Below are 27,356 nucleotides of genomic sequence, written 5' to 3'. Positions count from 1 at the left end.
CCAAACTCTGCCATTACAGTCTAGGTTTTAAGGATATCCATGCTTGAGCACAGGTGACTAAATTACTATCGCAGTCAATTTAATTTAACCATCTGGACTCAAGCATGGATATCCTTAAAACATGGACTAATATGGCGGAGTTTGGGAAAGTCTGTTCTAACCAGTGAGACACTACTTGCTGATTGCTGCAATTTAAAGGAGGTGTGGCCAATGAAGGCCTGCATGAGACCAGCCCCTAGATGACATATCAGACATGTGACCACAAGCATCTAGGACAGACAGGAACAAAACAGATAAGGTAGCAAGGGAGACAACTGTACAGTCTGCTGCCTGCTGCTTCTAACAGCAATTAGGCAGTTTCGGACTGGGGCATGAAGAGCCCACCAGAGTAATGCATTGATAGGGGCCCATGCTTAAAAAATGTGGCCAGTCACCACAGAGAATTTCCGACCATTATAGAGGACAGTCAACATGGATACAACAGTGCATGGTCTATTTATTCATGTTTTTGCTCTAACAGGTAACTGACTCTGTAATGTAATAGAGTAACAATGTATAATTCAAGTGTCTGAAACTTGACATTACAAGAATAGGTAGGCAGTGGGGCCCACTGGGAATTTCCCCTATAACATGTGGGCCAGTCCATCCGTGCAATTAGGTGTTACTGGTCATCCAATAATGCAGAAGGGTAAGACAACACTGAACCCATAAAAATCTTACAATTGTATGTATATGTGCCATTTTGCCTACTGTCTCTTACTACTCCCTCCCTTTAGAATGTAAGCTCACACAAGCAGGGTCCTCTAAGTCATGTCCATTCTCCGTCTTCCTAACATGTCCATATCTGCTGATGAATTGGTTCTGTATGCTTTTTGTACAAACTGCATCCTTTCATCTTATTTTGCATAACTGTTCATGTCTTTCATATCCTAGGTTTTTCTCCTCTTGAAATTGCACCCCATAATTTTTATTCTGCCTACTGTACCTGTAACTAACATTACTGTAATGCTTTGCTCTGTATTTACACTATGGCTATCTATCATGTATTGTACTTGATTATGTGACGGATCGATCATGAGATATTAGACAGCATGCAACCCTTTGTATTTATTAAGTGGATATCTTTAAATTACCAGCATGGTGACCTGCAAATTAATTTTTATGTGTATTTTACTTGACCACTTTTTAAGTTTATAGTCTCTTTTCCCTGACCAGCTTGGAGACAGAGCGTCAGACAAATATAGGGAAGTGCTGAGATCAGGGAACAGATAACAGTTTATGGGGTAGCAGAAGAGTTTTGTATGGTGACTCATTACTAATATGTCAATGAAATACTAATCTACTCTCCAAATTCCTTGAAGATCTGTGAAATATCACAGACCCTGAACCTATACCAAAAGACCTCTCCACACCTGAAAGCATGCTCTAGACAAAGGGTCATAAGACCTCATTTGTATTGACACAGAAAGCCAAGTACAGAATGTGACAGCCGAGGCAGGCATAAAATGCCATGTAGAGTTCTGAAACTTTGTACAATTCTTGGGAAGCCAATCTGACAACAAGAACTGCTCCATTTTATTGCATCTCCCAACAAACAGATTCATGTGAGGACTGTTCATTTCTAACCCTTTCTGTTTATAAGAGAATAATTTGACTAAGACGAAATTCTGTGTCTTTCTTATTAAGTGCTTTTTAATATATACATTAAGCATTGTGAGTATCTTTTTCATATTAAACATCATTTAATAAGATTGGGCTATGTGATTCTCATTGGATCCATTTTGCCTGTATATTCAGCTAATCCCTGCCAAATATCTGTTTTACAGGTTATTATTTGGGTAATGACAACTGGGGCTTAACTGTAGTTGTAGGCAGGGCTGCCATCAGAAATTGTGGGGCCCGGGACTTAGAAAATAGGCAGGGCCCCCCCTCCCATATAGTATAGAAACTGTGAGCCGGAGGAGGGCGTATATACAGTCAGGTCCATAAATATTGGGACATTGACAGAATTTTCAGATTTTGGCCTCTATTCACCACCACAATGGTTTTGAAATGAAACAAACAAGATGTGCTTTAAATGCAGACTTTCAGATTTAATTTGAGGGTAATTACATCCAAATCGGGTGAACGGTGTAGGAATTACAACAGTTTCAATATGTGCCTCTCACTTTTTAAGGGGCCAAAAGTAATGGGACTATCAACTCAAAAGCTATTTCATGGACAGGTGTGGGCTATTCCCTCGTTATTTCATTATCAATGAAGCAGGTAAAAGGTCTGGAGTTGATTCTAGGTGTGACATTTGCATTTGGAATCAGTTGCTGTCAACTCTCAATATGAGATCCAAAGAGCTGTCACTATCAGTGAAGCAAGCCATCATTAGGCTGAAAAATCAAAACAAACCCATCAGAGAGATAGCAAAAACATTAGGTGTGGCCAAATCAACTGTTTGGAACATTCTTAAAAAGAAAGAATGCACCATAGAGCTCAGCAACACCAAAAGACCCAGAAGACCACGGAAAACAACTGTGGTGGATGACAAAATAATTATTTCCCTAGTGAAGAAAAACCCCTTCACAACAGTTGGCCAAATCAAGAACACTCTCCAGGAGGTAGATGTATATGTGTCAAAGTCAACAATCAAGAGAAGACTTCACAAGAGTGAATATAGAGGGTTCACCACAAGAAGCAAACCATTGGTGAGCCACAAAAACAGGAAGACCAGATTAGAGTTTGCCAAACAACATCTAAAAAAGCCATTACAGTTCTGGAACAACATCCTATTGACAGATGAGACAAAGATCAACTTGTACCAGAGTGATGGGAAGAGAAGAGAAGGAAAGGAACTGCTCATGAATCAAAACATACCACCTCATCAGTGAAGCATGGTGGTGGTAGTGTCATGCCGTGGGCATATATGGCTGCCAATGGAACTGGTTCCCTTGTATTTATTGATGATGTGACTGCTGACAAAAGCAGCAGCATGAATTCTGAAGTGTTTCAGGCAATATTATATGCTCATATTCAGTCAAATGCTTCAAAACTCATTGGACGGCGCTTCACAGTGCAGATGGACAATGACCCGAAGCATACTGCAAAAGCAACCAAAGAGTTTTTTAAGGCTAAAAAGTGGAATGTTATGCAATGGCCAAGTCAATCCCCTGACCTGAATCCAATTGAGCATGCATTTCAATTGATGAAGAGAAAACTGAAGGAAAAATGCCCCAAGAACAAGCAGGAACTGAAGACATTTGCAGTAGAGCATTACCAGGGATGAAACCCAGCGTCTGGTGATGTCTATGCGTTCCAGACTTCAGGCTGTAATTGCCTGCAAAGGATTTGCAACAAAGTATTAAAAAGTGAAAGTTAGATTTAGGATTGTTTAGTTTGTTCCATTACTTTTGGCCCCTTAAAAAGTGGGAGGCACATATAGAAACCGTTGTAATTCCTACACCGTTCACTTGATTTGGATGTAATTACCCTCAAATTAAATCTGCAGTTAAATCACATCTTGTTTGTTTCATTTCAAAGCCATTGTGGTGGTGAATAGGCGACAAAATATAAAAATTCTGTCAATGTCCCAATATTTATGGACCTGACTGTATATATATATATATATATATATATATATATATATATTTATTTACGCACACAATCACACACACACATACATATATATATATATATATATATATACACATATACAGACACATCCATATATACATACACACATATATACGTGTATATATAATGCAGATATACACACACACTATATATATATATATATATAAAATGTATATATACCACACACACATATATATATATAGTGTAGATATACACACACACATATATATATATATATATATATATATTTTTATAATGTGTCTGCCCTGCCCAGCATTTTCTGACCTACTTACCTTTTTCCTTGTAGAAGGCTCCGAGTACTTCCTTCTGACTTCTCCTCTTCTCATCCCCCAGCAGATGCTGCTCCTCCATCACTGCGGCTCCTCCGACCTCTTTCCTCAGCGGCGCTGCGCGACGTCATGAGCGCCGACTACAGTACAAAAAAAACTTTATTGTACATAGGGGCCGGCAGGTCTCTATGTGTCCGTTTGTAGGGTGGAGGAGCTGCCCGTGCAGGCGCTCCACTATTTACTTAATGAGGACCAGGTCTGCGGCCAGTAGCAGCGGCTAGGCCTCCTTTTGTTCAAGGGGTAGTGCGGGGCTGCTGCTGGCTGTGCCAGAGTGGTAGGAGCCGGTGGGCCCCCCCCGTTCTGTCAGGATCCAGGCCCGGGACTCAAGTCCCGGCAGTCCCCCCCTGATGGCGGCCCTGGTTGTAGGGATAACTTAAGGCTTCCTCTTTGGAGTGTGTCATTCCTGAAGCAGCCTTATTGGTGGCAGTTATAACAGTGAGTGAAAGAGACACTGGGGAGTGTAATCATTTCTGTAAACAGTGGCTGTTTTTTTTTTATTAATTTTGTGACAGACCCACGTCATGCAGGCTCAAGTGAGTGCTCAACTCAGGGCCAGATTATAGAAGAGATGGACGTGGCGGTCGTCCAGGTGTCCCCATACATTGGGTGGCAAATATTGCCCCAAACTGGACTGGCAGTGTCACAGATGTTTGAGACCCCGAAACAACAAGAAACTAGCATATCTGCCCCCCCCCACCCCGGCAAATGCTCTGCAGGCGGCACGTGCAGACCAGCAGACTGCATAAGCCACTACTTCACAATGCATCCGCTTTACCACAGTTGTTCTTTAGAGTACTCCACTAAGGGTAACTTCCTAGATCTGGTCTCCGCAATGCGCCCACACTTCCATCCCATTGGTGACTACTATCCAAACTTATTGAGGGTAAGTGGGTGCTCAGGTGGGTTGTTACATTTATTGGTGCAGTTGGTGGGAGTACCCACAAATCTTAATCTGGTCCTGGCTGAACCTGACAAAATTATGGACAGCTGTTAGAGATTGCAATATCTTGGAACCAGATTTGCAACAGTACTCTGTAATTGTTTATTTGTTTTAGGTTTACCCCTTGCACAGTGCTGCAGACATTTATGGCACCTCATAAATAAAAGCTAATATTAATATTAATAATTTCATACAGCTGGTATATTATGGAGGCAGTGGCCTTGGAACTATGCTAGTGGTAGGAAGGATTGGATATAAGGAGGGGGACAAAAATGTTAGAGAAGAGTGTTCTCCTGTGCTGTTTCCTCCCCGAGGGGATAACATCACAGAGACACCACCGCGCATGTGCGACTTGGCACACGCCACTTTGTAGAGTGCCACAATACTCAACACAGGTGAAAGTAGTATTACCAGCATTAACGCTATTATAGGCATCACCAGTGACCACCGCTGTTACCCTGCATCACTGTGTATACCGCTATTACTGCTGTTGATCAACTGTGTTACTGCTGTTGCCAATAAACCTGCAAACCTGGTTAAGGACTCTCTGAGTGGACTAACCTCTGTTTCATATTCATATTCTGCTTTTACCTCTCAGGTTCCTCCAATAGGTTATATTATGAGCCCAGTACCCTGAGTGTGAAAGTATACAGAGAAGTCCTGTATTTGGATCAGCACAGACAGATCACAAATGTTGCATATGACAATATAAATCCTGATGAAGGCCCTGATGAAGAACCAGCGCCGGTGAGAATGATGGCACCAGCATCCCGGCGCCTGCGATCCTGGCTGGTAAGTATGAGGGTTATGGTTAGGTTTAGGGTTAGACACTATGGGGAGGGTTAGGGTTAGGCTGTGGGAAGGGAGGGTTAGGGCTAGGCTGCGGGGAGAGAGGGTTAGGGTTAAGATGCGGGGAGGGAGGGTTAGGGTTAGGTGGAGGACCTGGGGTTAGTGTGGGGGGTACTTACCTTTGGACGTCAGGATTCTGACTGTCAGAATGCTGCTGTCAATATTCTATTCCCGTACCCATTCCGTACAGTTTTCCTGATTCAGCATGGATCGCAATTGCAACCGCATACGCAGATCGGCTGATTGTTGCCCACTGCACATGCGTATGCACTGCACTTGTGCGGTGATCGCACTGTGATTACGCACGCAGACAGAAATCCATCACAGAGTGAGTGACAGGCTGTGAGCACTTGGGGGTGGTGACGGGGGAGTGGTAGCAGAAATGCAGGCGTGCCTGTCCATTAGAACGCTGTTGCTTGGGCATGCATAAATTAGCCACTGCGATTGCAATTGGCTACGCAACTTGAGTTCTCACTGTGTGCGACGAGGCTTGCAAATTCTGCGATGGGTCAGACCTGTTGTAATTGTTCGTGAGGGGCCGATGCGCTTCAATGTTACCGTTGTGTACACAGGACTGCAAGGTATTACAGATGTGAGAAAGCAGTAGTTGGCATCTCTATGCTGGCTGAGTGGTGGAAGACATTAGCATATTTTTGTAGCAGCATTGGTGCAATTACATAGCTGCGATCAGCAATTGCGATCAGTGCTGAATCAAGCCCACTGAGCTGTACGAAACTGTGTGCATGCACAGACATGATTGAGTAGACTGACAAGATTTTATCCATTTTCAGCAACTAACATTTTTATGTGTCCAGGTGGATGACAAGAAGGTTGCAAAGGCAATGCTGCAGAATCTGATGCCTGAGTTTGACGTCTTGGTGGTGTCTTTGGAATTCCGTTGTGAGCAAGCTATCAATGGTGATTGTGAGGGCTCAAGTGCTGCTGTTTCAAGAATGCATACCAGTTCAGACAAATGCTGAGAGCTCTGCTTAACTCACAAGCCCAAAGGACATAAGTACAAATGGTTTAATATGTCACTAAGTCAGACATAACGCATCTGAATGCAGACTGAAGACTCAAGTGGCATGCAGAAGAAGCTTGCTAAAAGCTTGCTAAAAGAAATGTCAGCTTTACATGTCACAGACCATGGACAGACCATCTGTCTGTCCATCTCCAGTTAATTACATCTGATGCACCGGCAGGCCACGGCAGACATAGACATACAGCAGCGGTGCAATTTGAATTTGCCACTGGTCGCAAGCCAATCGGAGCTCGCGGACCGACAGCCCATCAGAACCCACCACTGCTGATTGGCTGCCGGTCCGTGAGCTCTGATTGCCTCGCAACTGGTGACACTCTTTCTCCATGACTGCCTGCCAGTGCGTCAGGTGTAATCAGCTGGTGAGCCAGTACCAAATCAACATTGCTGGCTCCTGGACCCCCCTTGGTGACCCTGACTGGACCGGCCCACCTCGTATGCGTGACTTAGTGTAGGGGGAGCGACTGTCCACAGAGGCAGCTCGGGCACCATTGCAGCCGCACTTCTTACACCCCCGGTAGTTACAGATGAATGTTAGCAAATAACTACTAAATGCTGCAAGCATGTTTTTCAGGGTCCAGTCTTCAACCCAGGCAACACCGGGTATCCCAGCTATATATAATAAGCAAAAAGTGTGTCTGTCTGTCCGTCTGTTTGTCCTTTATGCACGGTCAGAGTTTTGGATCTAGCTCCACCAAATTTGCCATGGTGGTGTAGTTTGACCAGGATAAGTTTTTACCTAGGTTTGAACTAAGTCAGAGCTACACACTGTCACACAATCCCAAAAAATGGGGAAACTCTTAAATTATACAGGTTCTGGTGCTGGCTCCAGTGGAAATTGCCAAAAAAACCTGTGAGAAAGCTACACAAGTATATTTTTAACCTCAGTCTGAGCAAACTTGATGACTCAAGCAAGTTCATATTAAATCCAGAGCCTCTGCGTTTGCATGCAAGGGTATAACTAGAACTTTGTGTGCCACATAGCAAGATCTTAAAAGGCCCCACCAGAGGTATAAAAACACATCCATTTGCCCCCACACAAAGGACCTCATTCAGAGTCGGTCGTTGCGGCCGCACGGTCGTACGCCACCGATGTTCGCCAAACTGCGCATGCGTAAAGTTCGCAATGCGCGTGCGCAAACTAGCCACTACGATCAGAAATTCTCTCTCCTTGAACACAGCCAGGTCGGTAGTTTGAGTGACAGAATGAGGCGTTTGTGGGTGGTAACAGGTGCTTAAAAACGGGGGAGTGGAGATCCAAACGCAGGCGTACCTAATTATGCAAACGGCGTTTTATGGGAGTCCATAATTAACAAAGTAGTGTCATGGCACACGTGACATGGGTGGTTTGTACACTGACCTGATCGTAGTGCTTAAGAGAGGGTATGGTCAACCTTAAGCTCTATGACCAGTTCCGATGGTTACCGATAGTCTCGATTAATCCTTATATGGCTGGAGATGACGTGTAATGCGTACGAGAAGGGGGCGTATTTTTTGTCTTACGGGCCGCATCCTCCCCTTGGTCGGCCAGCTAACGATCCGATCTTGAGGACGCAACTTGCGAGTGCATCATTTGCATATCCGGACCCTTTTTCCTTACAACCGTGCGGCCGCAACGACCGACTCTGAATGAGATCCAAAGCCTATTCAGCTTATGCCACACAGACCTCTTTCAGATTTTGCCACACAGAGCCCATTCAGGTTATGCCACACAGTAGTGCCCCCTTATTCACAATGTGCCATAGAGTAAAGCCCTTTACATTACACAGTAATGCCCCTTACACATTATATCACAGAATAATGCCCTTTACAGTAGTAGTAGTAGTAGTAGTAGTGCCCCATATAACACATTATTCCACAAATAGTAGTGCCCCCCACCAGCAACTCACCTCCCTGTGTCCCTTCAGCAGCTTCTCGCCTCCCCCTGTGTGCCATCAGCAGCCAGGTGTGGATTTGGTGCTGGGCCACCAGCTAATTACAGCTGGCACACCGGCAGGCAGCGGCAGACATGGACAGACAGCACCAGTCAAATTTAAATCTGGCGCCGATCGCGAGCCAATCGGAACTCATGGACTGGAAGTCAATCGGGAGGTGCCACTGACTGCCTGCCAATGCGCCAGCTGTAATCAACTGGCGGGCCGGTACCAAATCAACATTGCTGACACCTGGGCTCCCCTCGACAGCCCTGACTGCACCAGCCAACCTTGTGTGCGTGACTGAGTGCAGGAGGGAGTGGCGGCCCACAGAGGTAGCTCTGGCACCATAGCAGCTGCACCCCTTGACCCACGATAGTTATGGCACTGTGTGCATGCATGTTAGCAAACAGTGGGGTCCTTTTCAGGATCAATGAAATGGGGTTATAGACTAGGACAATATAAACAAATAAAGGCTGCAGTTGTACTTCAGGGTCCAATCTTTAACCCGTGCAATGCCGGTTTCCCAGCTAGTGTTAAATTATATAAGAATGAAATATGTGATGTGAGATTACTAAAAAATAAAATCTGCCGACATGCCATGCTTCTGTCAAGTTGACGTTAAAACTGTATCCAATTATATCTAAATAAATTCATATTTAGTTTTTGTTTAACATAGAAAGTTGTTTTTACATTAAATGGTTTAATCCTTTAATGTAATAAATATATAACAGCCCCTCCATTAGGGGCCTATTCATCAAAACATAATTATCACTTGTGATAATTATGGTTTGAACTCGCTGCGAATTCAAACAAAGTTTGGGAGGCATTCATCATGCCTCCTGTCCTAAACTATCACTTCCAAAAACTGCTGTTTCTACAGACTTCTTTCCCGCTCTTCCAGTCTGTCTTCAGTTTTCACTGCTTGTCCAAGCATACACAGCTTGAAGACAGGCTGCAAAGATTCTGCTGCTGCAGGAGAAAAGAACCTCCTTCCCCCACCTATCTGCCCGCACGGCCGCTCACCAACCCCGCCGATGTATGGGGTCAATTCTGTGTCCAGCCTCCAGACTAAACTGTCCCCCCCATCCTAAGCAAAGCTGTCACCGCCACCGGAGACTATGCCCCCCCCGCCTATCTGCCTGAAACACCTACCCTATCTGCCTGAAACAGATCCCTCTGCTGTATCAGATGCTGCAATCTCAGAGTGGCGTACAGCATCACTGTCATTTTAGAAAAAAATGCTTTTTCGAAACTTGCTGAATTACATAATTTCCACATACTATAGTATGGGGCCTGTGGAAATTGTCGGGGGACAACTGTAACCAGGAGATATCAGGGATATCTCCTTAGTTACAAGAATGATGAATTGTCCTGGCACTTAATTTCTACAAAAATAGGTGAAAATCTTAATTTTCATCTACTTTTGTAGAAATTAAGTGATGATGAATAGATCCCTTAGGACTCTATTTACTACAATCCGCATTTTGAATGCAGATTGTAGTGTGATATTACCGACTGAATTCGCATTGTGAATTCAGGCAATATCGCAGGGATTTACTAAAATTCCCTTGCAGAGACAGAGCTTGCGATAAAGCTCTCTCCCTGTGAATCCCCTCTGCACACTTACCACAGTATTTTCGCCAAAAATACTGTGACAAGTGCCGACGCATGCACCGACCGACCGTCGCTAAGTCCCCCCCCAACGCTGAGCACTGCCCCCATGATCATGGACCCCCCATGACCCCCCCCTCCCTTAATTACACTTACATGCAGTGATTAGTGCTCCGGTGATGTCCTCCGTGGCTCAGGTCAGCTGACATCCCATCTTGCACTGGGACCAGTGCAGGATGGGAGACCAGCTGACCGGAGGGAGGTCATCACCTGGAGCCCCGATCACCGGTCCCTGGACTCAGGTAATTTTTTTATTTTACTATTTTTTTGTTCTTTTTTTTTACAGTGTGTCAGCGTGTGGTCTGTATAGACCACACAGCTGATCACTGGGGCCGGCTCCGGGCTCTGCTCTGCCGGTTATTATCCTGCCTGTTAGGTGGTGTTATTATCACAGGGCCTCCCCCAGTATTTTTTTCACAATTTGTTTTTAGTAACTACCAGGCAGATTGCATTTCCCATTACAATTATGGGAATGCGATCTGCTTACTAAAAATTAGTGATAATTAGAGGTTGGAGTAGAAGTTTATGAATTCTACTCCAATTGCCCTTTAGTAACTTTAGGTGAAACTAAAATAATGTGAAAAGGGTGTGAAAACACCCTTTATCACTTTATTTTAGTCAAAATAATGTTAATAAATAGAGCACTCAGAGATATTTACATTGTATTATTAACAACTATGGATATTTACTTAATAGTTGTGTCCCAGCAATACTGTGCTATCACAGTGTACCACATTTTAAAGGACAGTGAGCCTGATTCATGACCCACTCGCAAGTGCTATGCGCTCACGAGCGGGTCGATGTTTGGCCACTGTGCATGCCGGAGCCGGCTCTGATGTGCATATGCTAGTGACGGGCTCTCCGTTTCTACAGGTCTCGCACCAAAGCGGGGCAGCTGTCGATTTGATTGACAGCTTGCCCCATTTTGGAGGCGGGCAGGGGGGCTGCCCAATGGAGGCGCTCCCAAAGGAACGCCTGCTGTTTGGGGGCAGCCCCACTGACATCACGAGTGATATCAGTGGGTGAGCTTCCGGCTCTAAATGAGCCGAAAGCTCACTGGGGCTTGCGGGAATGAGACCCTACCACAAGGGTCTCATCGCAAGCCCCAATGGTCGCGATGGTCTTGACCATTGCGACCATCAACTGTCCTCTCACAATAGCTGTGGGTGGTTACCCACAGCTAAGCGAGCGGCAAGGAAGCCGCACAAAAAAAATACAAAAACGCCCTGATCCAGAGCGAGCGCTCTTTCAGAGTGTCCGGCTCTGAATCAGGCCCAGTATGTGATAGGGAAAACTGGGAGGAAACAGAAACAAGGAACTCCCTTAACTGGTGTGACTATTATAGCTTATAGCCAGGAACTACTAGAAAAAAAAACGGTTAACAGCACTAGCATAGAAATCTGGAATTTACCTGATGTATAAGGAAATCTAATTAAAACAATACAGTTACATATTTTAAAACATTATTAATGTTATCTATAAAGTGATGATGGGGTATGGTGTGGAAATATTTTTTATGGAATAAATAAATTATCTTCCCAAGGAATCTATATATCGTATTCATGTTTAGTATGCATATGTGTGAAAAACCATAACTTGTTTAGATGAACTAATGTTATATACTCCAAAAGAGATATATCCTAGTTATATGATTAATTAGTATAATGCTGAATGCTTCATACTATCCATTTTCGATCACAAAGGCAACACCAATGTGGGCTGCTAAACTGTGAAATTTACCAAGCTTTGTCCTGGTACCAAATGCCATCTTTAAATGCGTTAGCCTTTGTAGCCTATGAGCTATATCACACAAAATCTTCTGGGAGAGGGATCCATAGAATCCCTCCCCAGTACTCTCCACGACCACATACATGGTCTATTGACCATGCATTCACAGCAACACAGCCAGGATCTGAACCCAGAAGAAACTTGATTGCCTTAGCGATTAATTTACTTCTTACACATCACATGGATGTGCTGCTATTAGAGCCCCTGTGCCTGCAGATGATTTTTGGTAAATGCAGGCAATACTTAATTTCTTATTGTCGTGATACTTGATACATACAAGAAAATATGCAACCACATCTGCATAATCATTGTATTTATAAACATCACATCTATATTGTGTGTCCTTGAAAAAAGTCCCATGGATACTGAATAGTTAGATTAAATATGTTCCATACTTTCACTAATGGAAAGTCTTCTTTATGGATTGCACAGAAGTTGCCTATTAGGATATTTACCCCTTGCACCCCAACAATAATGCAGGAAGTCAGTTTGGCAGCCCACCTAAACATATGTAGCTGACACTAGTAATATATGCATCACTACACAGGTGTTACATTTAGTGTAGGTAGTATGCTGTGATGCAGACTGGATGGTAATTATTTGAAACATCCACTGTGGGAAATGCAGAAAAAGCAATTAAAACCAAATTACCTTATTTTAGGAACTGTGAAATCAGAAGGAAGTTTGGAGATCTTCACCATCTGAGGTCTGTTGGGGAATTTTTCAAAGATACGGAGGCGTAATGGTAATTTCTCTTTGGTGTCAGCATTTGCTTCACTTTGCTTCAACTGTACAAAACATGTAGAGAAAAAATATTGAAGCACTGATTGCAAGAAACAGAAGATGGCAGCAAAGTAACATTACTTCAGTGACTGAAGAAAGGACATTATGGTTAATACTGTACATGTTTTCACTGCATGCATATAAGACAATTTCTGAGAAAATATTTTTTACATTTATATAATCACAATTTGCAGTGTGTTTAAATACTTGTATGTGTTGCTTATTTAAAAACATTGGCGATTCCATAAGCAGTATAATGACTGAAAAATGAGCAATTTGAAGAGAATGTATAACTGCATGGCAAGTGCACGGGAGACTACAGTTCATGAAATATCCCACTAACCACAGACTAAGGGGTCTATTTATCAATGGGAGAAGAGCCCTACATCTGCCTTAGAGTTTCTTCCTATTTATCAAACGTTGCAGCCTGTGGTGGCCATTACTGGAGCTCTGAAATGATAGCTTCCCCATGCCAAGCATACATACCAAGGACATGCCGTTCTCTTATGCTTTCGCCATCTCAGGATGACGATAAACAAGCAAAAATACTTTAATGTTAAAAGATATATAATATAATAAAACAATTATTTTTACTGCTGCCGGCTAGCATTGCTCAGCTGCTGCTACAATTGTTTATTTTTTATTAATAGGCCCAAAAATACTTATTTTCTATCACCGCAACACAAACACTGGTCTTTTCGGGCTATCTGATAAATAGGTTCGTTAATGATTAGAACACAAAGAAAAGTCGTTTGCATGACAATGTCTAACACTGCAGAAGGATATGTACTTAAAAGGTTTGTGAAAATATAACAATAAATCATCAGCAATTGCTGACATCACTTCATGCTGAGCTAATATGATTCCCTGACATTCTGTCATTCTCTTACAATGATGTAAACGAGGTTCTACTGTAATGCCAAATTAACATGAAGGACAGCCCTGTCTGGTGCTCTATTAAGTTGGAAGGAACATGTATTTAAGAAATGAATAAAAAAAGACAATGATATACATTTTGGAATATGTGGCTAAAGTCTGGGCCAAAGCATTGATGACTGTGGAGCAGATAGGGCTAAGACACCAAATCAAACACTTTGGCCTGATTCAGAGATTTCCGCAATGCCGATATTTATGCAGAATGAGCGATTGTCTGCCATTGCACATGCGCGAAAGCCGCACTGCACACACACAGCGATTGTTTGCCATTGCACATGCGCGAAAGCCGCACTGCACACACACAGCGATTGTTTGCCATTGCACATGCGCGAAAGCCGCACTGCACACACACAGCGATTGCATTACGATTACATTCACCCAAAGGATTCACTCGCAAAGTGAGTGACAGGTAGTCAGTGTTTGGGAAATTTAACTGGGTGGTGGTTACAAAAACGCAGGTGTGACTGTGTACACACTGTTTCATGGGTGTGTATAATATATATTGTTTATTAAACAGTTCACTTTATAAAACATCAACCAAAACATACAGAGGTTAAAGGAAACAAAATCGTTACACACAACAAATAACAGGTCATATCTAGTATAAGCTCAAAAGTGATCCAATTTTAGGTATAACAAACAGCAAGGGGGACACCCTCAAGAGTAACGGCGTGGCAAACCGTGGGGTAAGGCCTGTGGCTGGGAGCTACAAACAGGAGAAAAAGATAAGGGTAACTATCTGCTAAACGGGGTTGGGGTATTTTGGAGGCCAACCAAGGACTCCAAACCTTATCAAAGGATTTGGACGAATTATTAATTATGCTAGTCATGTACTCCCTCTTATAGGTACATCTGAAAGAACTGACTGCATAGGTGATGTGTGGGCGACCTCCAGTCGGCAGCAATTTGGCAGGTCGTAGCAGAAACAATGTGGTGCATTAACTTTTTTTGGTGCCTGGATAATGTTGGGAGACCCAGAGGAAGGAAAAAGTATTTAGGATCAAAAGGGACAGGGGCATTAAATAAGTGTGATATGACGTTTATTACTTCCTGTCAAAGAATAGTTAACTTTGGGCAAGACCACCAGATGTGGAGAAAGGTGCCGTCATCAGAGCATCCCCTCCAGCATCTGTCTGTAGTGTTAGGGAACATTGCCTTCAGCTGAGAAGGTACATTGGGCCTGATTCAGACACTCACTCGTTCCTGGCTGATGTTATGCAATTGCACATGTGTATGCATCGCAGTGCGCGTGGGTGAACTAATCCGAGCGATCGAGAAGTGCTTGCTCGCCTAGCAAAGACAGCCCAGTGGAATGAGTGACAGGAGAGGCCATTTGTGGGTGGTAACAGGGGCAGGGTAGAAGTAACGGGGGTGTGGAGGTGCGAACGCAGGCGTGCCTGAGTGTTTCAATGCCATTTCAGAGGCATACATAATTAACAGGCAGCGTCATAGTACACGTCACCTGGTTGAATTATACACTGAAGTGTTCGCAGTGCTTGCGGTAGGGTACAGTCAACCAAAAGCGCTGTGGTCAGATCCTATGGAACCCGATGTACCGATGGTTGTATATACTTCCTGGAGATGACGTTCGCTAGTGGACGGCTAAAGACAGGCTGGTGGGCGTCTGCATACACAAAGTGATCGCACGCCAGACATAGTGGGCGTGCTTATGCCTTACCATGTTATCGTCTGCCTTGACGTCACTTAGTTGAATTTGCATACGCTGGGAGCGAGCGGCCACATCTAGCGAGCGGATCTGAATCAGGCCCATAGTACCATCTAAATAACAGTTTATATACATTATCTTTAATTTTAATGCAGATGGAACTGGACACTGCATTGTCCCAAATTTCTGACCTTTCCTCAGTATCCAAATGAATGCCTAGATCGGTTTCCCAGGCTAATTCATGGGAGTCACACGCGGGATGAGTCTCCTTGACAAGCAATGCATATAATACAGAAATTAAACCCTTGGTTGAGGGGTGTCTCCAACAAATAGTCTCAAAAGTAGTGAGAGGCCTAATAATAGATTTCATCTTAGGATGGAAATGCCTGAGCTGTAAGAAACGGAGAAGTCCTTAGATGGGAGTGCTGATTGTTCTTGAAACTGAGAAAACTGGGGGAAATTATTGGGCAATTCAGACTTGCTCGCTAGGCTGCGTTCGCTCGTAGCCAGCTGATTTTCGCATTGTGCGCATGCGTACATATCGCAGTGTGCGTGAGCAAACCACAGCGAGAGATCGGGAAGCGTTCGCTCGCTGCTCATAGACTGCCCAGCAGAGTGAGTGACAGGAGAAGCCGTATGTGAATGGTGGCAGAGGCTGGCCACTAGAAACGGGGGAGTAGAGGTGTGAACGCAGGCGTGCCTGAGCGTCTAAACGCCGTTTCAGAGGCGTGCATAATTAAGAGTCAGTGTTACAGTACACGTCACCTGGCTGGTTTTTACACTGAATTGCTCGCAGTGCTTGCGGCAGGGTATGGTCAGCCTCAAGCACTGCGATTGCATCAGATGGTACTCGATGATGTACCGATGGTTGCATACACTTCCTGGAGAGGACGTGCGCAAGTGGGCGTCTTAAGACAGGCTGGTGGGTGTCTGCATACACAGAGCGATTGCACGCCAAGACATAGTAGGCGTGCTAATGCCTTGCCGTGAGATTGCCCGCCTTTGCCAGATTTGCATATGCTGGATGCGTGCGAACGCATCTAGCAAGCGGGTCTGAATACAGCCCTGTGTCAGGAGTTGAGTGCTGCACTTAATGCTACAGAGCAGCACCTGGCTCCTGTCACTGAGGAGGAGTCTGCATTTTGGCGTCACCCCTCAGTGGGTGACACCCGGTTGTGGCCCCCTTGTGAAGTCTCTGCATGCAGGGGCGGTTTTTGTCCTAACCAAATTAGCAAGTAATTTGCCTGAACAATTACCCCAATGAAAATATTTAAAACAATGTCAATTAATGAACATAATTTTGATAATCTAGATACAGTATAACAAGGATTTTTCAAACATAATCTAAAGTATAGGTACTTAGCATCTTTATAGTTTTACTTGTTCAGGGGACATAAGAACACTAGACTGAAGAGGATGGCACACGATTGAATGTGATTTGGAGGTGGCATCTATTTGGTGAATAAGGCTAATAACATATGCAACTCATTATATAGACAACAACAAAACTGCGCCTTCTTTTCTACTTTTGTATGGTGCAGTACAGTGGGGCTTGGGTATATATCCCATTTAGTTATGTATTTGTAACAAATCAGACCCAATATACATATATATATATATATATATATATATATTGTGATAGAAGCACTGGAGAAGTTAGGGATGGCATGTATATGTGTCCCAGATTCCTGTAATATGTATTTTAACCCCCAGGAAGAGTCTGTTTTACAAACAGATCTGAGTGTCAGTTTTTGGTAAAAGCTGGAGAATGGGTCCTGGGGATGTGGATGTGAGAGAGAAGGGAGGGCTCCATCCACAGGGCCATTTCAGGTGTTAGGCCTTTCAGCCTGAGAGCAGGTTAATTAGGTATTACACCTGGAAGTGGCTCAATATAGCTGTGTAAGAGTTTTGATGCAGTGTCTCACACACCCTGGGGAGAACAGACACTGAGGTTTGTTCAGAGACACTGTGACCTTTTTAAAGTGCTGTGTTTGTGGTGAGGTAGTAGGCCTTGCCACTTGTAGAGAGGAAATTACCTGTCTAGTCAGTGCCCAGCCAGGCTAGGATTTATTTTATGTTTGGTTTATTTGACTACTGGTGTTGCACAATAAAAACTGGTGCCAACCAGCTTGCATGAAAAACCACGACTGGAGTGCTGTTTCCTGGCTGCTGTGTGTAAGGAGGTGCCCATCTACCCCAGGAGAGGGGGCCCCTACCCTGATCTTATCACAATATGTATCACAACACTCAATTTTGAAGCTGCTGTTCAAAAAAATCAGAGGTCACCTGATGATAAGATGTCTGCACGAAGCGTACAGGGCTCACAGGGGGTTAACCTGGGGGCACAGTACTCGGCTGATCCGAAGAGTTTACCTGTTCAGCCGAGTGATCACAAAGGTGTGTACCCAGCTTAAGACTTTGAGATGCTCTGAACATGTTTTAAAAATTGCTTTCTGATGATACAATATTATTTAGAAGCAGTTGCTGCATTTGGTGCCTGATAACTATTCTTTTGAAAACCATTTACAGTCTGATACTGATAGCTAACTAAGGCCCTCATTCAGAGCCGTACGCAAACAGCAGTACACTCGTTGCGTTCCGATGTTGACTAACCGCGCATGCGTCGGTGTAACACTGCGCATGTGCGTACGGCAGATTGCGAGCTTTTTTTGTCTCGTTCGTCAAATAGCGTACAGGAAGTGACATGTCAAATGTGATTGACAGAACAGGGCATTTTTGGGTGTTGACGGGGTGGAGATGGAAAAACGCAGGCGTGGCGAGGCGTTTTTGGGGCGTACATACATTAGCAGATGCGAGCATAAAATGTGTACGGACCGACTCATACGTCACTGGATGATCCTCTTTCCCTTCAAAATGCTCGCACAGCTTAGGGTCTGGATTAGTCGACCACATTGGCGATGGCCTTCTCCTCCGTCCCGGCACTCCACGATGTTGCAGCGATTAATCGCGGGTGGTCAGAACAGCAATTAGTGTTGGATTGAAAACCGGCTTGGTATGTGTTTTGAAAGCAGTTTTTTAGGTTAGCACAAAAGCGTACGCAGGTGGAAATCATAGCTGCTAATGTGATGATTACACAATCAATTTACGTACATTTGTGGGTGTTTATTTTGGGCTCAATTTTTTGGTTAGGGCCTATTGTAACAATAATGTCATCATGATTTTTTTGTTTTTACCTTTTTCTTTTGGCCTGTTTAATTTGCATCGTTATTTTAAATTTTAAACGTTCCTTAAAGAGCCCTTTTTTTTTTGGCATGTAAAATGTGGTTTTTTGCCAGTTTTTGCCTTTTGGCCCAGGATTAAATGTAATCCATTTTGACAATAATGTAAGAATACAATGTCAGTTTTTTATTTTTTTTTTATTGCTCAAACAAAAACTAAAATAATTAACCGATTTGTGGCAAACAATTTTTTGCAGGGTTCATTCCCAAAGTTACAATAATTGGGCCAACATAAAAGATTTATGAATTGTAGAACACAAAATTAAAAACAATTCACAAGAAAGGAGAGGGAAGTTTTGACCAGAAAGGAATATGAGCCAAGCACAGAAGGAGTGTGGGAAAAGTCGCCATTGCTGTCACCGTTTTTTCACCCGTTTGGCTGGGGGAGGGAGGGCGCCAGACCGGGTCCGGGATGTCATCGGGCTGGCCTGTCCAGAGGCAGATGTTGTGGCCTCTGGACTAGGCACAGGGCTAGGCACATTTGGAGGATTGGCTGATGTTGTGCCAGAGGTGGAGGATCCTGATGTTCCGGCAGGAAGGGAGGTCGGCTCCACCATGTGCTGGCGAACGAGCTGCTCCAGGGCATTGGCGATGCGGATGTTGGCCCTGGTATTTTCCGCCAGGGCCTGACCAATGGTCACGTTGGCCGCAGCATTTTGCTCCAGGGCCTCAGCCACCCGTATCAGACTGGCGTCCATCCTCTGCAGAATCTCCGTATGGGAATCCGATTTGAAATTGAGTTCTGTGAGGAGGGCCACTGCCTGCGAGGGGGATTGCCCTGGACTGGCTTCAGCAGGGTCCTCAGCCGGATGTACTGGTTCCTCCCCTGCAGAGCCAGCAGAAATTCTGCGGCCAAGGCTCCCCTCTGGAGCAGACTCATCCGCCTGTGTCTCTGTTTGGAAAAATGAGAAAAGACTCACATTAGAATCTACATATTGGCACAATAACATTTCAGAGTTGGTGACATCACAAGACTTACCTGGGACAACATGAGGAGCCGCAAAGTCTGGCATGTCCGTATCCATGTTGGACACGCCAAACACCTCCACAGGCTGCACACACCCCTGTGCCAGCTCTTCTAAATCCGTCAACGCCAATGACACAGGGGTGGGACCCCCACCTGTCCCCCTTGCATGCCTAGCCCTGTCCGCCAGTTTTTGCTTTAGGCGATATTTGAAGTCGCCCCATCTGTTGGTTAAAAATGGAACCATTATCCTTTTGTTTAAAATGGGGTTTGTTTATAGGGGGGGCAAGTGTTTACTTTCCGCCGTTTGACATCCCGGGCTAGACGGACATAATCACCCACCCTATTGACAGCAACGGCTACCTCTTCCCACATTCTCCACTTCTGGCTTGTACTCATATTCCTGTCTGCCTGTGGCAGGATGTCCACACACTTCTGAATCAAAACCTCCATCTCCTTTCTTGTGAAATGTGGCTGCCTTTTCTTTGTGGCAGCTTTGGCCGGAATACTGGGCCCAGCAGCCTCTTCCATGTCATCCTCCTCACCTATTTGTGTAAATATGCAGATTTCTCAGCTTCACAACCTGCCCAATATTATGTTTCAAATTAATCATTGAGACAAAATGCATGAAAGACTTACCGCCTGACTCTTGTCCATTGTTTCCCTGGTCTGTAGCCATGTCTGTGCTCCAAACAAGAAATACACCAGAATTTAAATGTTGTTTCGTGACGTATTTATACATGCGTCCTTATTTGACGTACTGTGTGCAATGTCGTTTTGCTCGTTGCCCAAATGTGTGTTTCGCCTACTTTATGTTTTGTCTTGCACCAAATTTAGAAACATAAATGCACAGACTAAACTTTTTAAAATTAATATTGGGAATATTTTCAGTTTGGACATATCATGACAATACCCCGGCATGTAAGCAGCAATGAATGGTATCATCAAGCTAAGTTGTTTTAATTTTTCTTTGGGGTGGGTCCAAAGCCTTACATTCAAATCTTGCCATTTCAGGTTGATCTGGGGCGGATTGTTCTGGCCATGCTCCCGGAAGCCGACCAACCTCAATCTCGTCCCAGGCGTAGGCATCGTAGGCGTGCAAGGCCCCAGATATTTCGAACACGTGTCACCCTTTTTGGAATGCCCGATGATGAGGTTTTAAGACGCTACCGTCTTCCTCCCAAAATCATCATAGACACTCTCTCATTAATAGAGAGTGATCTTGAGCGGCAAATTGACAGTCCAACAGCAATACCACCACTTACGCAATTTATGGCAGTGTTACATTTCTGTGCCTCAGGATCGTTTCAAACAACGGTGGGAATAGTGGCGGGCATCTCACAATCCTCCTTTTCCAGGATCCTGAGGGCAGTGATGGAGGCACTTTTCAAGCACCTCCATCATTTTATTAAAATGCCTTTGGATATGGGTGCCCTTAGTGTGGCCAAGGCCAATTCTTACCAAATAGCTGGCTTCCCACACATCATAGGGGTTGTGGATGGTACTCACATACCACTTCAGCCTCCAGCAAGGCTGGAGGCAATATTTCGCAACCATAAACACTATCACTCCCTGAATGTAATGGTGGTATGTGATGCCTCCCTCCAGATCCTGTCCCTGAATGCAAAATTACCAGGAAGTGCACATGACTCCTTCGTCATCCGGCAATCAGGGATATGGCACAAATTAACCAACCTACAAGCTGGTGATGCGTGGCTTCTGGGTAAGTGGAGACCTTTAGTACATAACAATGTTAAGCTTGATACACAGTGATCCTGATGTTGTCTATTCTTTTTCACAGGAGACAGTGGTTACCCTTGCATGCCCTGGCTGCTCACTCCTTATTTGGCTCCCACACCAGGCCCACAAAGTGAGTTTAATACCGCACTTACAGCCACCAGGCAAGTGGTGGAGCGCTGTATCGGCCTTTTAAAAGGCTGATTCAGATGCCTCCACCGCTCTGGTGGCGAGCTCATGTATTTGCCGGATATGGTTTCGAAAATTGTGGTCCTGTGTGGGATATTTCACAACATCACCATAAGGAGTGGTGTCCCAATGCAGCCAGAGGATGCCTTACCTGAGGATGGCCCCCCCGAGGTTGGTCGGAGGTCAGTATGTGGGGGGGCCATACGCGATGATGTGGTGGCCCGATATTTTAGGTAATTATTGACCAAACAACAGTGTTTATACCCAATGTGTTACGGTTTGTTTGCGTTCATCTTTTTTGAAATTCATTTTTGACCCATCTTCTGTTTGTTTGCATAATCTTTGGCACTCCCACGATGACTACTTCCTGCTACCCTTCAAAAACCTTTATGTGGAAACGTCTGGAATATATTATGACACCCATATTGCAACGCCATATTTTTGAAATCATGTGGGCATGGACCTTCGTCAACCAGTTCTTGATTTGTTGTGTGTTTGTTTCCTGTTTTTGGTATGTGGTGTATTTCTGATTATCACTGTGTGTTTTGTTTTTGAGTGACCACTTTGTTTTTTGATTTCTGTGTAACCAAACTCACAAACGTTAAATTTACCTAAGGGGTAACCCAGTAATGAAGCAAGTGGAGCTAAAATGTAATATGTTTTCGGGGTACTAACCAACACACCAAGGAATCCTGTACAATCAGTTGGCTTCGTAAGATCGGCCTAAGCAGATTGCCCACCAAATAGGAACCTGTAAAATGTTGTAAACTAGCATGTTGTCCACCCCAAAAAAGGAAAATGACATTGGTACTGGTAGGTGTTTCTTGTGCCTGTTTGCCTTCAAAATACAACACACAATCTGTAGTGAGATTAATTGGCAATCCTTGCTTGAAGAGTCTACTTATGTCAGTGTAAAGAATCTTGGATTTACTAAAAACGCATGAGACAGAGCGTGAATTAAAACTGATTTATTTGTAAACAATTTGTAAATAAAAAAAAAAAAAATCTAATTCCTAAGGAGGCCCGCCAGATGGTCAAGGCCCTGCAGTAGCCCGGTGACTTGCTCCCGCATACGGGCCACACACTGACAGATTTCTGCCCGACGCCTCTGTTCCTCTGTGGGTGACAAAAGTTTGGTGATTAATACATCAATAATGAAGCAACATTCAAAAACAACACAAAACAAGCAAAACAAAACGTACAAGCTTGTGCCAAAAAACAACATTACACGGATAAAACCCAGAGCCCCAAAATGTCGTAGGCCAAAAATACAAGGGCCCAAAAAAAATGCACACAGGTGTGATATGTGTTTGGTGAAATCAGCAGGAACAGGTAAAGACAACCCCCAAAAAATCCCAAAGGCGACAGAAAGCCCACAAAAATGGGGACGACACAAACAGTTTGTGGTGCCCAAAAAAACAAACAAAAACATACCGTTCTGCAAAACGCCAGAGCGAGAAGCCACTCCCTCGACCACCTCGGAGGTGGCTACATTCCCCAAACCTAGGGGCAGGGTGTGGGCAGAATCCTGGGAGGGGGTATTTGGAGGAGGGGCGGTTGGAGGAGAGGGGGAATTGGGCTGGAGGGGAAGTAGACCCGAAATCTCGGCCACAGGGTCTGGGGAGGAGGGTGTAATAGAGGAATTGGGGGTTGGAGAGAGGGGCCGGGACTGGCGTCTTGTCTGCCGATGACGCCGTAGTCTTTGCTGTGCCCCTAAAAGATGTAAAAAATATTGTGGTTAGTTTCAACAGGAATCCAAATACAAAAAAAAAACATGCACATGCAGATATGAGTACAATGAATAAATAGGACAGACATGAAAACATGCACATGCAGATATGACTACAATGAATAAATAGAACAGACATGAAAACATGCACATGCAGATATGAGTACAATGAATAAATGGGACAGACATGAAAACATGCACATGCAGATATGAGTACAATGAATAAATAGGACAGACATGAAAACATGCACATGCAGATATGACTACAATGAATAAATAGGACAGACATGAAAACATGCACACGCAGTTAGGGCCCACAAGATAAACTTGAAAACCACAGTCCATAAAACTTACTTTCCTCGATCTGCATGCGAAAGCATGCCAGCAAGCGGGGCGTATGCCGGTGCAGGTCCGACCACCTGCGCTCCAGCTGGCCAATATGTCGGCGTGAGCCGAAGGAATGCAGGCGGCGACGTACCTCCGCATATGCGGAACGCTTTCTGCTATTTGAGATGGGTGGAGGCTGACTGGTGATCCGCCTGTCCATCACCTCCGTGAGCACCAGCAGTTCGCGCCTGGTGAATGCGGCGGATCTCATGATGGCAATGGTGTATTTTTAGAAAATTCATTTTAATAAAGCACCCAAAAAAAATTTGATTGGCTAATGTATTTGGGAAATTAACAGAACAAATTCTATTGGTTAGTGTATGAGTCATGTGTTCGACAGGGCCACAAATCTCTTGAGAGTTATGATAGGCTTGATGCAGTGACATGCGTAAGCAAATTAAAATAAAGAAATGAACCACAGAAAATTTGCGGGGATCCAAACAAATAGAACAATTGTTTAATTGGGGCTAACATGTCTTTTGAACAATAAAAGCGAATGTTTAAGCCGTACGTATTCTGCGAGTAAACACAAACACGAACAAGATTAAAGTTTTTTGCATTGTGTTGAAAAAAAAAAACCAATTAAGCTAATTGATACATTGATTGGCATGATACGATTGAGGGAGGTAGGCAGAAAAAACGAGCAGGTAATCAGAATCTGACAGGCCCACTTCCGGTTTGTACTTGTGTGTGCGTTCCCTTCAAGCCATTTCGGGGATGTACGATCGCTATTTGGCAGGCTCGTTAGTTAGAGGAGGGGTCGCCTGAGTTTGGGGCGGATTTTTAGCTGCGTATGAAAATACGAGCGAGTGCTTCAATTTAAATATTTTTTTACGTACGCCGAACGTACGTACGCCCACTTGCGAGTGGGTCTGAATCAGGGCCAATGAGTGAAATGTATTGGAAGTCACTTTGATCATAATTATGATCAAATATAACTATTAACTACACAGATTTGTAGGTGACTCATTTTCTAGCTAGCAGCAGTATTGCTAAAATATGTATATAAAAACGACACTACTTAGTATGCTTTCAAACAAATATACCATTCTCTTTAGGAAGCATGAATGTAATAGATCTTCTGCACAGATTAGTCTGCAAGATAGTTATGGACATAGGAGATAGAAAATACTATTTCCCGGCTGGTGAAAAAAAGGATTAGATATGACTAATCTTGTTTCAAAAGTAATTAACACAATTTGGGGCTGATGCTCAGTAGGACAGAAATTGTTATCCAGCATTGTGTGCACAGAAATAAATGTGTGTATATATATATATATATATATATATATATGCAGAGCCTCCTATCTCTACTCTTGGTTAGCTACTGTATTAGTCATCATCATCAGTGCTCACTTCCACCAGCCTATATTTGGTGTAAAAGATACATCCGGAAACATGCGTATTTATGGTTCCGTCCAGCTCTGCGCAGCCTACAGTCCAGGTGATATGCCCACTCTGAGCTGTGCCTACATCAGAACACCCCATTACAGCTCAGTCATAGGTAGTGGTGGAACTGAAATGCGTATGATTGTGGATAGCCCATTCTGTGTATGCGCAGTTTCGAGCATGTGTTGTGCAAAAACACACAAGATGCTGTATGCTCTGCCAACAGGCATTTGTTCAACTCAGCATTGGGTTTTTTATATTTAGCATAATTGGATATTTATCAATTCTCAGCAACATTGCCTGTAACCTACTTTTCTGGTTGTTTTACCGTTGATTTTAACCACTTACTTGGCATTTTAATTTCCAAAAACTGCTCAGAAATCGTTGTTTTTTTTTATGGTTGAATTGGGTCAAGAACATCTATTTAGAACATATCCAACATGATTTTATTAACAAAAATATATATATTTTTTAAACAAATCACGTTAACATCGATTTTTATTAAATCAGAACATCGTGCTTTTGATTTTCCCAGTGGCTGCTCCTCTGAGCAGACCCAGGCATACACTGGGAGGCTGAGCTGTGGTTAATTTACATTTCACAGGTCGGCTGCTCCTCTCTGCAGGAGCCGGTAGGGGGTTCAGCCTTGCTGACTAATCAGCAGTAATCGGCAGCATGTCAGACACTGGAGGGTGCAGGGATGCAGAGCGGCAGGAGGCCCTTCTGTTAGTGGTGGCTGCTGGAAGATTAACTTCCCGGGAGCCGTCCACTGTGCGTTTCTGACAGGTCACATAATTTGCAACCGCAAACACCTGCACCTCCGCAAACGCTGGCATCTTGATCTATAAACTCAAATTGATGAACTGGTGCATGCACCTGTGTAAGGGCTCTATTTACTACAATCCGCATTTGTAATGCAGATTGTAGTGTGATATTACCGAGTGAATTCGCATTGCAAATTCAGGCAATATCACAGGGATTTACTACAAATCCCTTGCAGGGACAGAGCTTGCGAGAAAGCTCTGTCCCTGCAAATCCCCTCCGCACACTAGTCACGGTATTTTCGCAAAAAAATACCGCGACTAGTGCCCCGCGCATGCGCCGACCGGCTGCCGCTGCTACCCCCCCGGTGCTAAGCCCCATCCCCGTCGTTAAGCCCTGCCCCCCGCAATCGCGGACCCCCTGTGACCCCCCCACAATTCCCCCTCTCCCTTCATTACACTTACCTGCATGATCCGGCCTCCGGTGATGTCTTCCATGTCCTCCGGTCAGGTGATATCCCATACTGCACTGGGACCCGATCACCTGATGACCGGGTCGCAGTGCAGCATGGGAGACCAGCTGACCGGAGGGGAGACATCACCGGAGCCCCGACCACCGGTCCCTGCAGTCAGGTAAGTTAATTTTTTTTGGACTTTTTTTTTTACTTTTTTTATGCTGTATCAGTGTGTGGTCTGTTTAGACCACAAAGCTGATTACTGGGGCCAGCTCCGGGCTCTGCTCTCCCCGTTAGCGCAGGGCAGGAGTCCGGTAACCTGGGGAGACCCTGGATAACGCCACCTCCAGGTGGCGTTATTATCACAGGACTTTCTCCGGTATTTTTTTACAATTTATTTTTAGTAACTCTGGTCGGATCACATTTCTCATTACAATTATGGGAAATGCGATCTGCTTACTAAAAATAAGTGATACTTAGGGCTTGGAGTAGAATTTTACGAATTCTACTCCAATTGCCCTGTAGTAACTTTAGGTGAAACTAAAATAATGTGAAAAGGGTGTGAAAACACAATTTTTCACTTTATTTTAGTAAAAATAATGTTAATAAATAGAGCCCTAAGTGAGGCATACAGCACCAGAAAAGTAATTTTGCGCTGCTCTTCTGCTGTTTAGTAAGTTAGTGCTTGTATGTTCAATGGTAAATTTATTTAAAATAAGCTCATTGTCATTACTTTATTTAGACTGATTTATGAGCCATCACCATTTTAACAGTAGGTCTTTTTTATCCCAAAATGAAATTTAAACCAAACTGTAAGGAGACAGTGACATGAGCTCCGCATAGCAGATTATGATTACAGTTATTTTCAAGATGAAACAGAATTTAAAACAAAGTTGATAAATATAAATCACTTTCTTTAATAAAAGTATATTCTTTCTTTGGAAAGA

General features: G+C 44.0%; 1 protein-coding gene across 1 annotated transcript in view; it reads right to left on the bottom strand.

The window, feature by feature from the left end:
* Window positions 1–27,356, bottom strand: part of NALCN (sodium leak channel, non-selective) — a 665,599-nt gene that overhangs the window by 143,235 nt on the left and 495,008 nt on the right. Inside the window, exon 16 of the mRNA XM_088456607.1 lies at window positions 12,826–12,962. Coding sequence (XP_088312733.1) covers window positions 12,826–12,962 — 137 coding nt within the window. The remainder of the gene's footprint in view (window positions 1–12,825; window positions 12,963–27,356) is intronic.

This window comes from Taudactylus pleione, unplaced genomic scaffold (genome assembly GCF_031769625.1).
Source record: "Taudactylus pleione unplaced genomic scaffold, aTauple2 ptg000041l, whole genome shotgun sequence".
Taxonomy (NCBI): domain Eukaryota; kingdom Metazoa; phylum Chordata; class Amphibia; order Anura; family Myobatrachidae; genus Taudactylus; species Taudactylus pleione.
Note: the sequence above shows the minus strand (reverse complement) of the source record. Positions and strands in the feature narration are given on the sequence as shown.